We start from the raw sequence: 16,823 nt of genomic DNA, 5'->3' as shown, positions 1-16,823 counted from the left end.
ATGGCTCACTCCATTACCAATTTCAAATGAAGTTCAATACTTACTAAGGAAAGTTTTAAGAAAAACTTGCCTTAAATGTGCCTGACCTAGGTTAGGAAGTAAGTTACAGAACTGTATCAAAAGTCCAGCTTTCCCTCCCAGCACCCTGGTTACTTAAAGGACCCAGATCCACAGAATAAAAGACAGAATGGGAGAAAATGTTTACAAAGCATGTATCTGATAAAGAATTATATGCATATATGTATATATATGTGTGTGTGTGTATATGTATATATATAGAGAGAGAGAGAGGGAGGGAGGGAGAGAGAGAGAGGGAGGGAGAGAGGAAGCACAGTGGAAGCACAGTGGTGGTTGCCAGGGTCTGGGGGGCAGGGAGATGTGTAGTTATTGCTTAACGGGTATAGGCTTTCAGTTTTACAAGATAAAGAGTTAAGGCAGATGGATGGTGGTGATGGTTGTACAACGGTGTGAATGTACTTAATGCCACTGAGCTGTACACTTAAGAATGGTTAAGATGGTGAATTTTATGTATATTTTGCCACAATAAAAAAAAAGCTTGAAAAAAATGCTTTTATCATATCACATTCCACACCTCTCTTTGCCCAGCTGTGGAGCTCATTCAGCATATGAAGCATATCCCACATGTAGTTGGATTGACAGAGCCACAGCCTCTTTCTCCAGCAGAAATCAGACTTCCTGTCAGGAAAAAGCCAGAACTCATTTGCACTTCAAATTAACATGTACTTTGAGGAAAATTACTAAAAGAACTGAGAAAAAAATGAAACTTCATCTGAAGTTAATTACCAAGCGCAGTTAGGACTAAAACATTGCAGAACGGACTTATTTAACACATGCTGTTCCTCATTACTTAAATCGCAAGATGTGGCATAAGTCTAGCGTGAGGGAGAAGAATGAGAGTTCCCTGGTGTCCCTTGGATGAAAGTGAGTGTGTTGTGTCCAGTTTGGGGGAATATTCAACTGGGAATTATATATAAAAGTCAAAAATACGCGGTTTCATTAGACATGATGAAGCTCTTGTGTATTTCGTGAATAAGACATAGACTGATGGAAACTAATTGCTCTGGAAGTCAGCATGTGTGAGATATATGAGACTGGAAGGACGGTGGTTGACTGCTGTTGAAATAAGCGTTCGTGGTGTGACTGGATAACTGATTGTGAAGAATCCCATTAACCTTGTGTTGTCTGCTCGTCTCTTGTGTCTGGAAGTTTTGCCGGCCGGGGTGTCTCCCCGTGTGTAAGGCGTGGGGTGCGCCCTGCTCACTGTGAGCCTGCTCTTGTGAGCGCTTGGAGAAAATACTGAGAAGGAGAATGGGGCTTGTCTTTTAAGTAAAGGGGAGAGGGACCCTTCTCAAGGGGAGGCATCTCTGGCAGCAGCAGGGGACGAAGGAGAGTGCTCCCCTGGGCCCTGGCTTGCGGAGCCAGGCTTTAGTTTCAATTAGCCATTGAAGGTGGTTTTCCCAAACTTGAAGTTTTTCGTTCCTGGGGCAGTGCAAGATGGGTGTTGTCCTTTGCTTTTTAAAAGGGAAATGGGATCTGAGGCTCTGTTTCTAAGAGACCTGTGGAGGTTGAGGTCTGAAGACTAACCCTTTAAACCTGTGGTTTTGTCTGTGTGGTTTGCAGACCAGCACCATCAGCTTCTCCTGGGAACTTGTTAAAATGCACATTCCTGGGCTGCATTCCAAATCAGGCAATTCCAGAACTCTGGGGTCCTCCAGGTGATTCTGATGCCTCCCCAAAGTTCAGAACCACTCACACCTGTATGGTTTGAGTCGCATTGCCCTTGAGTAGTTGACATAATGTCTAGATGATGTAACTATTAGTTTGTGTAAACATTAGACATTTCGTTTTTGTGTATTTTGGAACCAATATAATTAGTTGTCAGTTATGTACAAGGGCACAGAATCTGTCCTGCCTGATGAATAAAGGTCCCTTTGGCAAGTGCGGAACAACAGCATGTCCTAAGCCAGCAGCCTCAGGCCAAACAAACAGGCGGTGTCCTGAGATCGCGGGACAGTCGGCCCATGGGAGCTGACCCAGGGTCCTCTCCTGAGATCGCGGGACAGTCGGCCCATGGGAGCTGACCCAGGGTCCTCTCCTGAGATCGCGGGACAGTCGGCCCATGGGAGCTGACCCAGGGTCCTCTCCTGAGATCGCTGGACAGTCGGCCATGGGAGCTGACCCAGGGTCCTCTCCTGAGATCGCTGGACAGTCCGGCCATGGGAGCTGACCCAGGGTCCTCTCCTGAGATCGCGGGACAGTCGGCCCATGGGAGCTGACCCCTGGCAGGTGGCCTGGAGGTCTGCGGGCAACTCTGTGGGCATCTGAGCCAGAGCCAGGGGCTGACAGGAAGGAGGTGGGCCCTGCATGTTTCCTACAACAGGAGAGTGAATAGCATCTCTTTTGAAAAGACCTGCTCTGTCCTTTTGGCCAGTCCAGAACCCATGCTCCTGCCCCAGATATTTGTGAAGCATCTGATCCTTTTGAAGTGCAGCTGTTTGGTCTTTTTAAAAATGCAAATCATATCAAGTCGTTTCCTTCCTTAATGTTACAGTTGTCCAGGACTTCCCATTGCCCTTAGGAAAGAGTGCAGAAGTTGCAGCTGGCCTTGGCTTCCCTTCCACCTTTGAGTGTCTAAGGCTGCCCCGGGCTTGCGCTGTTGCCTGGGCCTGAGATGCGCCCCAGCGTCCTCAGAGGAGGTGAGGGTCCCCCACAAACTGAGCTCCAGCGCCTGTCCTGCACTCAAGCGAGCCGGTCCCTCCCCTCAGGGCTCGCATAGCCCCGAGGACTGGGGTGTTCGCAGCTGTGTCCCAGGCCTCCTGGAGGCCCTGTAAGTGCTCCTTTGTCAGGCGAACGAGCCACAGCGCTGCTGCCCTTTCCCTGCTGTCCGTGGACCCGCTGTCTATTTCGTTGTAGTTTGGAGCCGAGTTCCGAAGGTTCTCCTTGGACCGACAAAAGCCTGGAAAGTTCGAAGACTTCTACAAGCTGGTTGTGCACACCCATCACATCTCCAACACCGAGGTGACCATCGGCTACGCGGACGTGCATGGCGACCTGCTGCCCATCAACAACGATGACAACTTCTGCAAGGCGGTCTCCAGCGCAAACCCCCTGCTCAGGGTCTTCATCCAGAAACGAGGTACCGAGGAGGCTGAGCTCGTGCTCTTGCTTGGCACTCATTTAAGAAATAAATGCAGTTTTCTATTTTGTCTGTCATTTCAGAACCATGTTATTCTGCTTTCTAGCCTTTGGTGGGAGACTAAAGAAATTAACATCTGTTTGGTCGACGTTAATTTCTTAGAAAGGCTTAATAATATTTAAGCTGCATTTTCCACCTGAAATCGTGTTGACTTATGATTTGTAAATACCGAGGAAAAATAATATCGATATTTTCAGTATTTTAACTGGGTGCATTAGCCAGTAACCCAAGAGTGAAACTTAAGGTTGTTAGTATATGTTTTTCACTGTCTTCTTAGGGTTGAAAAAAATGTTAGCTTTAGATTGTAACTTTGGTTAACTTTTAGCTCTGAAGGCCTAGCTTTGCTGTAAGTAAGAACAATATCATTTTATGTGAGAATAAGTCACTAACACAGGTTAACGGCTGAAAGGTGGGGCACCCTGCTGTGGAGTCACTTCTCAGAGCTGCGTGTTAGATTTGTTTTATCGTCTCTGAACTTGGGAGAACCCTAACAATTCTACATAACGTACTGAAGAAAAGAGCCACCTGCAGGCGAGGCCTGAGGTTAAAGAAAGAGGTACCTTATGATGGCCCTGGTCACGACGTCGCTCCTTCCCTGAGCAGACCTCTGTGCCCGCAGCAAGTGCTGACCACCCCGGGGAGCAGCATGGCGGTGGGGACTTCCGGCGTAGGGGAGGAGAGAGAACGGTCTTAGCCTCTGGGGCAGTGGGGCAGCTTCACGGACACTAGAAGGGCGGGGCGCCCTCCAGGCTGCGCGAGCCGGAGCCAGGCTTGGTAAGCGTGAGACTGCAGGAGGCTGAAGTGCGGGCCCAGGTGCCTGGCTCTCTCTCCTCCGCCCGAGTCCCCACCTTTGCGTGACGGCGTTCGAAGCGTGCTCGCCCGCCAAGCCGTCCCGAGGTTGGGAGGCCGCACATGCCGAGAGCTCAGCGTGCTGGCCGGCAGCCCGTGCTCTGAACACTGGCTGCTGCTGTCCTCTGGTCTGTGGTGTTGGAAGGGAGTGTGTAGCAAGGGAACGGCAGGGGATCTGCTGACCTCACTTCGCGCTGGTTCCCTGGCGCTAGATCGAAAGCTGTGCATCTGCAGCCCTGGTTTAGCCTGGGTGTCCTGCTGACGGTACCGAAGGTCAACACAGCTGTCACTTCCTCACGGTGGCCCTCCTGTGGAGCTGCTGGGGCCGCAGGGAGCCCGCCACTCCTCACGTCGTTTGGGTGCCTCTTCTCGTCCGTCCACCCTCTCGGCGAGGCCTGGCCTCGATTGGCCTGTGCCCCCCCGCCGCCGCCATCCCCTTGTCTCTATTCTGCTCTCTCTGTGTTGTATCATCAGTTGCTCCCAGAGGCTGGCGCGTGGCCCAGACCCCACGTCCACAGCTCTGCCCTGGCCATCCCAGGTCGCGGCGGCGTCTCACAGGGTGCGGAAGGGTGAGTAGTGGGTGTGAAGCCCTGTGAGTGACGGACGTGCACACGGGCTCTGCCACCTGTGTAGGCAACAGGCGTCTCTGTACTGCTGCGTTGGGAGCACCGCCGCAGGCACTCTTGCCCTTTGTGAGGGCAGCCCTAGGGACATTTGGCAGCCTGTGCTGTCGAGTCACCGAAGCTCAGGTGAGGCGGGAAGCCGCAGGCGGGGATGTGCCAGCTTCCGCGGGTCGCTCGGATGGCTTTGCTGCTCAGCTTGCTGGCTCAGGCCCTGCCTCCTGTCTTTATTATTTTCTTTTCCTCTTTCCCTTGGCCTCAGAGGAACAGCCCGGAGTTTAACTAGCTGTCTTAGGGTTTCTAACCGTCCTGTGTTGTAAGGGTGCAGCCTTCGCCTCCAGCCCCTGCCTTTCTCTGTTAGGTGATGGCAGGGAGCTGCATTCATACCCTGCCCCCAGCACTTTCTCGCTGGCTCTACGAGCCCCCACCCTAATGTTCTCATCTGTACAGTGGGAGAACCTACCTCAGGTTATTGTCAGGCTTCGAGAGGAAAATGTTCCTGATGGTCCCAAAGCCTGGCCCCTCGCTCCATCACTGGGGAGACTGGGGCTCTCCTCTCACTCTCCTCAATGGAGTCCAACTGTAAAGACTGCATCCCAGTGGGAGAGGCGAGGGCAGTTGTGTTTCTGTGGACGGCGGCAAGCAGGAGCCATCCTGGTGCCCTGCGTGTTCAGGAAAGACTCGCTAACCGTGTGAAAGGGGCTGTCCGTCACGGGTGGGGCAGAGATGAGGTTCCTCTGGAGGTGACACTCAAGTCCCATGTCCTTTTCCTACAGCGTGGGTCCTGAGATTTGGGTCACAGTAATGCCATCCTCATGATCTTACTGTAACCACACCTGGTCTGTAGTTTACTTAATAACTTTCTGTACATTGATGTGTATTGTAAGAGGAAATTGTTTGACCATCACAAATGAAGAGTCATTCTTCTAATAGATGTTGAAATAGACCCACAGTGATGTTTAGGAAAATGAATTTGTTTGCCACTTACTAATCCCCTCCCCAAACCACACAAAGACACCACAGTAAAACTACAGACCAACACCCCTTATGAATATAGATGTAAAAACCCCTCAGCAAAATACTAGGATATGGAAAACATGTTTCCGTGGTGGATGAATAGATAAACAGAATGTGGTATATACATCCAATGAGATATTATTCAGCCATAAAAAGGAACAAAGTACTAAATGGTCCAGACTGCAGTATGGATGGGAAAGAATGCCGAGTGGATGAAACAGCCATGGGTTATAGGATTCCATTTATGACCTGTCCGCATCCTGTGCAGATTCTGTGTTTGTGAACTCAGTCCAGTTTGTCTGTAACCCAACATCAGTACGCAGGGCCCTTTCACAATCGTTTGCAGACGTGCACAGGTTGCCAACGCATGTTCCAGACGAGGCTAAGTAGGCACTGCTCTGCCTGCTTGTTTCAGCTCACGCTGTGAACAAGCGTGCTTTTCATGGTCTGTTTAATGCCACATTTTCCACATTTTTGTACTTTTTTGTTTTGTGAAATTGTACTAAAATACATACAACATAAGATTTAGCATCATAACCATTCTTAAGTGTTCAGCTCAGTGGCATTAAATACATTCACAGCGCTGTGCAGCCGCCACCATCCGTCCCCTTTTCATCTTGTAAAACTGAATCACTCTGACTTTTAAACAGTAACTCCCCATTTCCCCTCCCCCAAACCTGGCAACCACCATTCCACTTTCTGTCTCTAGGATTTTGACAACTCTGAGTACCTCCTATAAGTGAAGTCATACAGGATTTGTCCTTTTGTGCCAGCTCATCTCACTGAGCATCACGTCCTTCAGGTTCATCCACGTTGTAGCCTGTGTCACAATTTAGTCCTCCTTCCATTCTATGATTATACCACATTGTGCTTATCCACTCATCCGCTGATGAACACATGAGTTTCATCCACATTTAAGCTATTGTGAATAATGCTGCTGTGAACATGAGTGACAGATATCTCTTTGAGACCCTCTTTGAGTATAAACCCAGAAGTGGAATTTCTGGGTCACGTGGTAATTCTATTTTTGATTTTTTTTGAGGAACCCGCATACTGTTTCCCACAGTGGCTGTTCCATTTTACGTCCCCACCAACAGTGTGTAACGGTTCCAGTTTCCCCACATCCACACCAGCACTCATTGCTTTCTGGTTTTTGGATAATAGCCATCCTGATGGGTGTGAGGTGGTAGCTCATTGTAGTTTTGATTAGTGTTTCCCTGATTACTAGTGGTGTTCAGCATCTTTTCACTTGCTTAATGGCCATTCATATGTATTCTTTGGAGAAATGTCTATTCAAGTCTTTTGCCCATTTTGTACTAGGTTGTTTGTTTTTGGTTGTTGAGTTTTAGGAGTTCTCTATTTATCTGGATATTGATCCCTCATCAGATATATTATTTGCAAACATTTTCTCCCATTCTGTGGGTTGCCTTTTACTCTGTGGATTGTGTCTTTTGATGTACAAAATTTTAAATTTTTCCCAAGGTCCAGTTTGTCTAATTTTTCTTTTGTTACCTGTGCCTGTGGTATCATATCCAAGAAATCATTGCCAAATCCAATGTCATAAGACATTTGTCCTATGTATTCTTGTAAGAGTTTTATAGTTTTAGGTCTTCAGTGTAGGTTCTTGATCCATTTTGAGTTAATTTTTGTGTACGATGTTAGGTAAGGGTTCAACTTTATGCTTTTGCATGTGGATATCCTATTTTCCAACACCATTTGTTGAAAAGACTGTCCTTTAAACATTTAGTGGTCCTGTCACCCTTGTAAAAAATCATTTGACTATATGTGAGAGTCTATTTCCAGGCTCTCTATTCTATCCCATCAGTCTCTATGTCTGTCTTTATCTCAGTATCACACTGTTTTGATTACTGTAGCTTTGTAATAAGTTTTAGAATCAGGAAGTGTGAGTCTTCCAGTTTTAGTCTCTTTTTCAAGATTGTTTTGGCTACTCAGAGTCCTTTGAGATTTCATATGAATTTTAGGATGGTTTTTCTATTCCTGCAAAAAAAAATAGCATTGGGATTTTGATAGGGATCACTTTGAATCTGTAAGATTGTTTTGGGTAATCTTGGCATTATAACAATATTAAGTCGTACAGTCCATGAACATAGGATATATTTCCATTTATTTATGTCTTTAATTTTTTTCAGTAGTGTTTTAAGGTTTCATTGTATAAGACTTTCATCTCCTTGGTTGTTAATTTCTAAATATTTTATAAATTTTGATGCTCTTATAACTGGAATTGTTTTTGTAATATCCTTTTCAGATTGTTCCTTGCTTATAAATAGAAATGCCACTGATTTTATGTGTTGACTTTGAATCTTGCTACTTTGATGAATTCATTTATTAGATCTAACAGCTTCTCTGTGGAATCTTTAGGATTTTCTGCATATAAGGTCATATCATCTGTAAACAGAGATTATTTTACTTCTTCCTTTTCAGTTTGGATGCCTTTTATTTCTTTCTGTTGCCTAATTGCTATGGCTAGACTTCCTGTGCTTTGTTGAACAGAAGTGGTGAAAGCAGGCATCTATGCCTTCTTCCTGATTTTAGAGGAAAAGCTTTCAGTCTTTCACCATTGAGTATATGTCTGCTGTGGGTTTTTCACATATAGTTTATTATGTGGAGGTAGTTTCCTTCTATTTCTAATTTTGTGAAGTGTTTTTATAATGAAAGGATGTTGAATTTTGTCAGATGCTTTTTCTGCATCATTTGAGATGATCATGTGATTTTTTTTCTCCCTTCATGTTGTTGATTGATTGATTTTTGTGTTTAACCATCCTTGAATTGCAGAAAAAAATCCCACTAGGTCATGGTGTACAATCCTTTTACTTTGCTGCTGAATTCTGTATCCTAGTATTTTGTTGAGTATTTTTGCATCAATGTTCATAAGGAATGTTGGTCTGTAATTTTCTTCTCTTGTGGTAACTTTGTCTGGCTTTGGCATCAGAGTTATGCTGGCCTCCTAGAATGAGGTGGGAAGTGTTCACTCCTCTTCAGTTTTGGGGAAAGTTTGAGAAGGATTGGTATTAGTTCTTCTTTAAATGTTTGGTAGAATTCACCACTGAAGCCATCAGGTCCAGAGCTTTTTTTTGTTGGGAGATTTTTGGTTACTTATTCAATCTCATTACTAGTTATAGGTCTATTTAGATTTTCTGTTTCTTCTTGACTTAGTCTTGGTAGGTTTTGTATTTCTAGGAATTTGTCCATTTCATCAGGGTTATCCAATTTGTTGGTGTAAAATTGTTTATAGTACTCTCTTATAATCTTTATTTCTGTAGAAATGGTAGTAATGTCTCCACTGTCATTTCTTAGTTTAGTAATTTGAGTCTTCACTCTTTTTTTAGTTTATCTAGCTAAAGATTTGCTGATTTTCTTGATCTTTTTGAAGAACCAACATTTAGTTTCAATGATGTGTTCTACTGTTTTTCTGTACTCCATTTCTTTTATTTTTGCTCTACTCTTTCCTTCCTTCTGCTAGCTTTCAGTTTAGTTTGTTCTTATTTTTCTAGTTCCTTAAGTTGTAAGTTAGGTTGTTGATTTGAGGCTTTTCTTGGTTTTTAATGCAAACATTATAGCTATAAATTTACCCTTAGCACTACTTTTGCTGCATCCCATAAGTTTTGGTATGTTTATTTTCATTTTCATTTGTCCTTAAGTATTTTCTTTCTTCCCATGTGAGTTCCTCTTTGACCCATTGGTTGTTTAAAGGTGTGTTGTTTACTTTCCACAGTTTTGTGAATTTTCCAGTTTTTTGTTTGGTTTATAACTTCATCCCATTGTAAACAGAGAAGATTCTTTGTATGATGTCTTTTTTAAATCTTCTGTGACTTACATTGTGGCCTAACATATGGTCTGTCCTGGAAAATGTCCCATGTGCACTTGAGAAGACTATGTATGTGGTCGTTGTTTGGTGGAGTGTTCCGTGTGTGTCAGATCTATTTGGTTTATTGTATTAAGTCCTCTATTTCCTTAGTTATCTTCTGTCTGGCTTTTGTATCCATTATTGTGAGAGGGGTATTTCAGTCTCCAACTATTCTTGTAGAACTGTCTGTTTCTTCAGTTCTGTCAGGCTTTGTTTCATATATTTTGATGATCTGTCATTTGGTTTATAAATGTTTATAATTGTTATATCTTCTTGCTGTATGAACCTTTTATTAGTATATAGTGTTATACTTTGTCTCTTGTAATCTTTTCTGATTTAACATCCATTTTATTTGATATAAGTATAGCTACCCCTGCTCTATTTTGATTACTCTTTGCATAGAATATCATTTTTCATCTTTTCACTTTCAAGCTGTCCTTGGGTCTGAGGTGAGTCTCTTGCAGACAGCCTATGGGTGGAACATATGTTTTTATCCATTCTGCCAATCTCTGTCTTTTGATTGAAGAGTTTAATCTGTTTTCATATAAGGTGATTACTGATAAGAGGGGCTTACTTCTGCCATTGTGCTATTTGTTTAGTATATGTCTTAGAGTAACATATAAGACTGTCTTTTATGTTACTCATTTTTTGTAATCCTATCTTCTTTTGTGGGTTTTATTGGTTGTGAAATGTTTAACTTCACTTCTCATTTCCTTTTGTGTATATTATACAGCTATTTTCTTTTTGGCTACCATGACAATTGCATTTAACATCCTAAAGTTATAACACTAATTTGAATTCATACCATCTTACCTTTAGTAACATACAGAAACTCTGTTCTTTTACAGCTCTATCCCTACTACTTTTGTTGTTGATGTCACAAAATTGCATCTTTTTACATTGTGTGCCCCCAGACGTAAATTAATAATTCTTTTAAGTGCATTAGACTCCTAAATTATGTAGAAAAGAAGATTTGGAGTTACAAATCAAAGTTACCTTAATATTGGCTTTACACTTATAATTGTTTTCTTTTTTTAAAAATGTGTTAATGTTTTGAACCATGTAGAAAACAAAAAGTCCAGTCTGGGGCTTCCCTGGTGGCGCAGTGGTTGAGAGTCCGCCTGCCGTTGCAGGGGACATGGGTTCGTGCCCCGGTCTGGGAGGATCCCACATGCCGCGGAGCGGCTGGGCCCGTGAGCCATGGCCGCTGGGCCTGCACGTCCGGAGCCTGTGCTCCACGATGGGAGGGGCCACAGCAGTGAGAGGCCCGCATATAGCCACAAAAAAAAAAAAAAAAAAAAAAGTCCAGTCTAAAATGTTGTTACAATACTATAGCATTTATAATTACCCATATATTTAATTTTATAGAGATCTTTATTTCTCCAGTTGGCTTTGAAATTCTGTCTACTGTCCTCTCATTTCATCAGCAGGACTCCCTTGAGCATTTTTTGCAGGGCAGGTCTAGTGGTAATGAACTCCCTCAGCTTTTGTATATATTGAAATGTCTTGATTTCTCCCTCACTTTTGAAGAACAGTTTTACCGGGTATAGGATTATTCATTGACAGGTTTTTTTCTTTCCACGTTTTCAACACATTGCCCTTTGTCTACTTGCCTCCAAAGTTTCTGATGAGAAATATGCAGATAATCTTATTGAGGATGGCCTGCACGTGATGATTTTGCTTCTCTCTTGCTGCTTTCAAGATTCTCTATTTGTCCTTGGCTTTTGAAAGTTTGATTAAAATTTGTCTCAATGTGGGTCTCTTTGAGTTCATCTTATTTGAAATTTGCTGTGCTTCTTGAATTTTATATTCATGTCTTTATTCAAGTTTGGAAAGTTTTCAGCCATTCTTCTTCAGATAGTCTGCTCTTTTCTATCTCTCTTCCTCTTCTGGGACTCCCATAATACATATGTTGGTCCTCTTGATGGTGTACCACAGGCCCCTTAGGGTATTTTCTTTTTTCCCCCCCAATCTTTTGCTTTCTAGTCCTCAGCCTTGATGATTTACATTTCCCTACCTTCAAGTTCACTGATTCTTTCTTCTGCCTGCTCAGATCTGCCTTTGAATCCCTCGAGGGCATCTTTCAGTTCAGTTATTGTACTTTTCAGCTCCAGGATTTCTTTTTGGTTTATTCTTAGGTTTTCTGTATATTTATTGATATTTCCATTTTGTTCATACTTTTTCTTTACTTTCTCCACATATTCCTAAAGTTCTTTGAGCATTTTTAGGACTGTTGTTTTAAAGTCTTTGTCTAATATATCTGCCATTAAGTCTTTTCAGGGACAGATTCGGTTGAATTATTTTCTCCTGTGAATGGGCCATACTCTCTTATTTCTTTGTATGCCTTGTGATTTTTTTGTTGAACACTGGACATTTTAATCTAATAACATGGCAACTCTGGAAATCAGATTCTACCCCTCCCCCAGGGTTTGCTGGGGGTTTTTGTTTGTTTGTTTGTTTTTTTGGTTTTTTTAAAATTATTGTTGTAGGCTTTCTCTGCTAAGCCATCAGCGTAAGGTGTAAAATTAATAACTTCTGAGGTCTTCTCTGAGACTTCCTTGGGTACGCACAGTCACTTTCTGGTTTTCGCAGTTGTTTTTCAATGTCCTAGTCTTTAATGTCTGGTTCATGAAAGGGGAAAAGAGAAAAAGGCGGGATAAAAGGGCACTCACTTTTGAAATCCCCTTCAGGTCACTTCAGCTTCTTGGGGAGGGGTTTGCAACAGTGGGGGAAAATGTAACAACAATGGCCACCTGCCTCTGGCTGCACCTTTGCGATCAGACGCAACAGTCAGCATCAGAGCACAGATTCCTGGTATTTGCAGGGCAGAGTCCTCTTTGCCCACCCTGGCTCCTGCAAGCTGCTCCAGACATACATGCAGAGCTGCCTGCTGTGTGGCTGGGGGTGCGATGGGTGGGCGCTAAGACCTGAAATGAACCAGAGTTGAGGGCAGTAACCTTCTAGTTCTTCCCCTTGAAGTCGTGAGCCTTCAACAGCCTCAGATTTCCAAATTAGTTACCCCAGACAGGTCCTGCCATTGTTGTCCAGGTGGGGGGTGTCCCTGGTGCTCCCTTCTCTACCGTCATCCCAGAGCTCTCCTGTGTGTGCGTGTGTGTGCGTGTGATTTCACATAAAATTGCTCCAAGCATAGTGCCAGAGTGCTGTAGGGCTTCTCTGAGCCCAGGGTGCATGGGATGTGCTTTACTTAGAAAATGCTCTTGGCCATGTGTTTGATGTTAATGAATCAATAGTGTATATGAAATCAGGGCGTCTTAACCAGAAACACACTAACGCAAGTTTATTGCTCCGTGGATGAAAATGTTGTGATCAGAGGCTCACAGGACCCTGTATTTCCTGGCAGCCATGGTTCAGTGTTCAGTAATGCAGTGTTCATGGAGACTGTGAAACGTAACTACTGTGAATAACGAGAATCAACTGTATATGAAAAGTCTAGAATGGGCAGTCTGTAGAGACAGAAGGCACATTCATGAGGGTGGGAGGTACAGGGTTTCTTTGCTGGATCATGGAAATATTCTGAAATTCGATAGTGGTGCTGGTTGCACAGCTCTGTAGATATACTAATAACCATTGAATTATACCCTTGAAATGGGTGAACTTTATGGGATGTAAATTATATCCCAGTAAAGTTGTTAAAAATTAAAAGTATGAGATTCAAACCAGACTCTCCTGGATCTGAGTCTCGGCCCTGAGTGAAGTCATCTGGGCTCATCTCCAGCCTTTATTTCCAAACTTCAGCCATCCTCAATCCGTGTGAATACTTTGACTTTTTAACTCATTTATTTGTACAGGTTTTTTTTTAAATCGTCTTTTCCCCTGGTAATAGGGACTTTTTGTTCTTCGCTGTGGCCTCAGCTGTAAGCACCACCTGCTGTCCTGACGCACGGGCTTTGGGACTCAAGACAGCGCTCAGGACACCCAAGTGGCTCCCAAGGGACTTCCCTGGCTGCCATCCTTGAACTCATTGGGAATGTCGGTGGCAGGCACAGTAAAATTAGCAGGACCTGCAACATTGTTACCGGTAGAAATCACAGATAGCGTTTTCATATCATGTGATCACATCAGCCAGAGACCTTGAATATCGTTTACAGTGGTCATTATTTCTAAATAGTACAGATTGTTATTGAATGCATTAGTGAGAAAGCATATGTAGTATCCCACACTTGCTTTGATCATTGCCTTCAAAGTAATTTCTTTCTTTTGTCATCCCATGTCTCTTAGTTTATGCATTTAAGAACATTATTCTGAGGAGGAGTTCCCAGGCCTCATCAGATTGCTGAGGGTTCTTGGGGCTCAGAGTTAAGAACCCAGCTGTAGATAGTCTGCATTTGGGCGCTCAGACAACAGGCCAGCGATGACTGGGATTTTGCCCTCCTGGGACCCAGTCAGGGGCATTTGTGTCCACAGGGGGCAGAGAACCACGCCTTCGGCCTTCACATCTGCAGACTTCTTTCCTTCTGCGTTTAGTAGACTTTGTCAGTCCTCTGTCCTGGGCTGGCTGCTGTTACCAGCTGTGGGGTTTTTCCCTTGGGTGAATAAAAGATGTCATTATGCCTTTCACTTTAATGCTTTGCCCATTTAAGGGAAGAAGAAGAGCCGTTACCAGGATGAAGTAGTCACAGTGGGGAACCTGGACCACAGATCCTCTCCATCCCCTGCATACTCCTGTCCTCCCCGAGCTTGCAGGAACACTGGGGAAACCGGCCCAAGTCAGAGGGAATGCAGGACGAGACCGGCAAAGGAGCTGGGAGTCTATTTTTAGCAGAATAAACAGGAAGTGCAGACACTCACTTGTCACCACTTACCCATCAGATAAACCCTCCCAACACGAGCAAGCCCCGTGTCCTCATCACTTAAGAGATGCCCTTTACCCCCAGGTCCCAGCCCAGGGCCAGGGGAGGAACGCTGATGGAATTTCAGTCGCTTTCTGCCCCTGGGGTACGGGGCCTCCCAGGGTGTCGAGGAGGCTTGTTGAAGACGATTATACCAAAAGATTTCCAGCACAGTTAGAGGGCTCTCAACTGTTTACTTTTAAATAAGCGTAAATATTGCTCATCTACATGTGTCTGTGAACTGCTCTTGGCATTCTAGCATTCTTTGGGGTTTCTAGAATGAGGAAGACACATTTTAAAACTTTTGACTTATCAGAAAGTTGCATGACTCGGGGCAGGGTGGGGAGGTAGGGGTATTTGCTTGTGATGTCACTTAAGCGTGTTGCCTGAAAAAGTAATTAAGGGAAGTTCTTCAAAGTAAAACGTTTAGAATCATTGAAAATTTGGTTATAGACACTGGCAGACTCTTAAAAGTATCAGGCCTGCAAATTCTGCTTATAAACGCTTTCCTTGGATTCGTCATTAATTAGCAGGAGGCGTGTTTGGCTTTTACGTTGGTGGCTTACTGCTTAGCAGGAAGCACTCAGCGGGTCTAACAGTTTAGCTGCCACAGCTGAATCTCTCTGTTTCTCTCCCCGTTTTACTCTCTTTCCTCAGATGCTGCCTAAGGTTTTGAGGCTGTGTGTTGAGGGCAGGGTAAAGATGTAGTTTGGCTGAATTAGCTTCATCTGTGCGCCCACACATATAGGAACAAGTGTGTGAGGAGAACCTGCAGTTAAACACCCCTCTGCTCTGGGATCTTTTTCATGAGACACATTTGCTATTTTAATTGTCACTGATTCCTGGAAGTTCGTGTGTTTGGAGAATTTCCTTTTTTTTTTTTTCCAACTGTGAAAAAGGGCAAAAACTCTCCCACTGCTCTACCGTGGGAACATGCAGAAAACAAAATGCCTGAAGCCGGTGTTCACCCCTGGAGTGGGAGTGGATGGGGGGAGAGAATGTGCTGATGTAGCTCATTAAAAAGCAAACAAAGCCAGAGCCGCCCACCGTCCAGAAAGAGCTTGTCCTGGAAAAGCTGGCCACTCTGTGCAGGCACTGCCGGGCAGCCCGGGCCTCGCCGTGTCCTGGACGTGGCTCACTCCACCCATGTCGCTGGGTCTGCAACTTCCCCTCCAGTTGGGCCTCTGGGAGGGAGGGGAGCACATCAGAGGGTGATTTTATTCTCTCACTGTCCCACAGAACACCTTGTGTATAAACAGTGAGAGTTTACACGGATGGAATTTTGCATTCTCCTCTTCCCTTATTTATTTGAGAGTCATATGTACTTTTTATGTATTCAAGCCCATAGTATACTAACAATTTGGATTCTTTTTGAAATCCTTACATATCATAAACATATCCTATGTCATTAAACCCTTTGTGAAACTTTTGTTTTAAAAGATGTTTTTTCTGCTTATAACGTATTTGTAAAAGAAAATTCAAACAACATGGAAATAACTTCACCGCCCTGAGGTGACCATTGTTAGCAGTTTGGTGAGCCCCCTCCAGACCCCTTGCTGTAGATACAACTAGTTGGATATAGTTTCACATAAACAGAGTCATAATACACATACTGTAGAAATTATTGTAGCCTAGCATCACTTTTTTTTTTTTTTTTTTTTGCGGAACGCGGGCCTCTCACTGCTGTGGCCTCTCCCATTGCAGAGCACAGCCTCCGGACACGCAGGCTCAGCGGCCATGGCTCACAGGCCCAGCCGCTCCGCGGCATGTGGGATCTTCCTGGACCGGGGCACGAACCCGTGTCCCCTGCATCGGCAGGCGGACTCGCAACCACTGCGCCACCAGGGAAGCCCCTAGCATCATATTTTTGACTCCTTGTAGATACATAGATATACACCACCTTTTTAACAGACATAGCAGTTGTATGAATTTAACAAAATGTAACCAATCCCATAATAATTTATATTTAAACTGTTCCAATTTTTCATTACAATAAACTGTGTTGTACCATTTTATGTACATGTCAGGTTCAGGATTAATTGGTAGAAATGTTCTTGCCGGATTAAAAGGCATGCGTATCTTTAACTAAAGTATATTTTTGCCAGTGGACCTCTCTTTAGCAGGGCATTAGAATGACATTTGAATTGGGTCTTTTTAAAACACATCTTTGAAGGCCGTTCTTGTGTGGCATGGAAGCCCGTGAGCTTTGGATTTACCGTCTTGAACGCTGCAGCAAAGGCCAGTGAGGGGCTGGCGAGTGGTGTGGGGGGAGGGCTGCCCTCCTGCTAGGACGGCAGCCGCCGTGGGCTCGTGAGTCCGGTGCCTTGCAGGTCCCAGCCTGCCCCCGCGAGCTGATTATCCTGCTCCAGACTCCTGAGCTCAGGGAGCCCCTCCCAACCTGGCCT

The 16,823-nt window shown here is 44.4% G+C and overlaps 1 protein-coding gene across 1 annotated transcript in view; it reads left to right on the top strand.

The window, feature by feature from the left end:
• The window catches only part of PARD6G (par-6 family cell polarity regulator gamma), a 107,700-nt gene that overhangs the window by 33,073 nt on the left and 57,804 nt on the right, over window positions 1-16,823 (top strand). The window contains exon 2 of the mRNA XM_022560033.2: window positions 2,935-3,157. Within this exon, the coding sequence (XP_022415741.1) occupies window positions 2,935-3,157 (223 nt within the window). The remainder of the gene's footprint in view (window positions 1-2,934; window positions 3,158-16,823) is intronic.

Source organism: Delphinapterus leucas, chromosome 14, assembly GCF_059928025.1.
Source record: "Delphinapterus leucas isolate spDelLeu-1000000601 "Yukka" chromosome 14, BTC_Dleu_Yukka2, whole genome shotgun sequence".
NCBI classification, from domain to species: Eukaryota; Metazoa; Chordata; class Mammalia; order Artiodactyla; family Monodontidae; genus Delphinapterus; species Delphinapterus leucas.
This window is presented reverse-complemented; position numbering and strand designations above follow the sequence as displayed.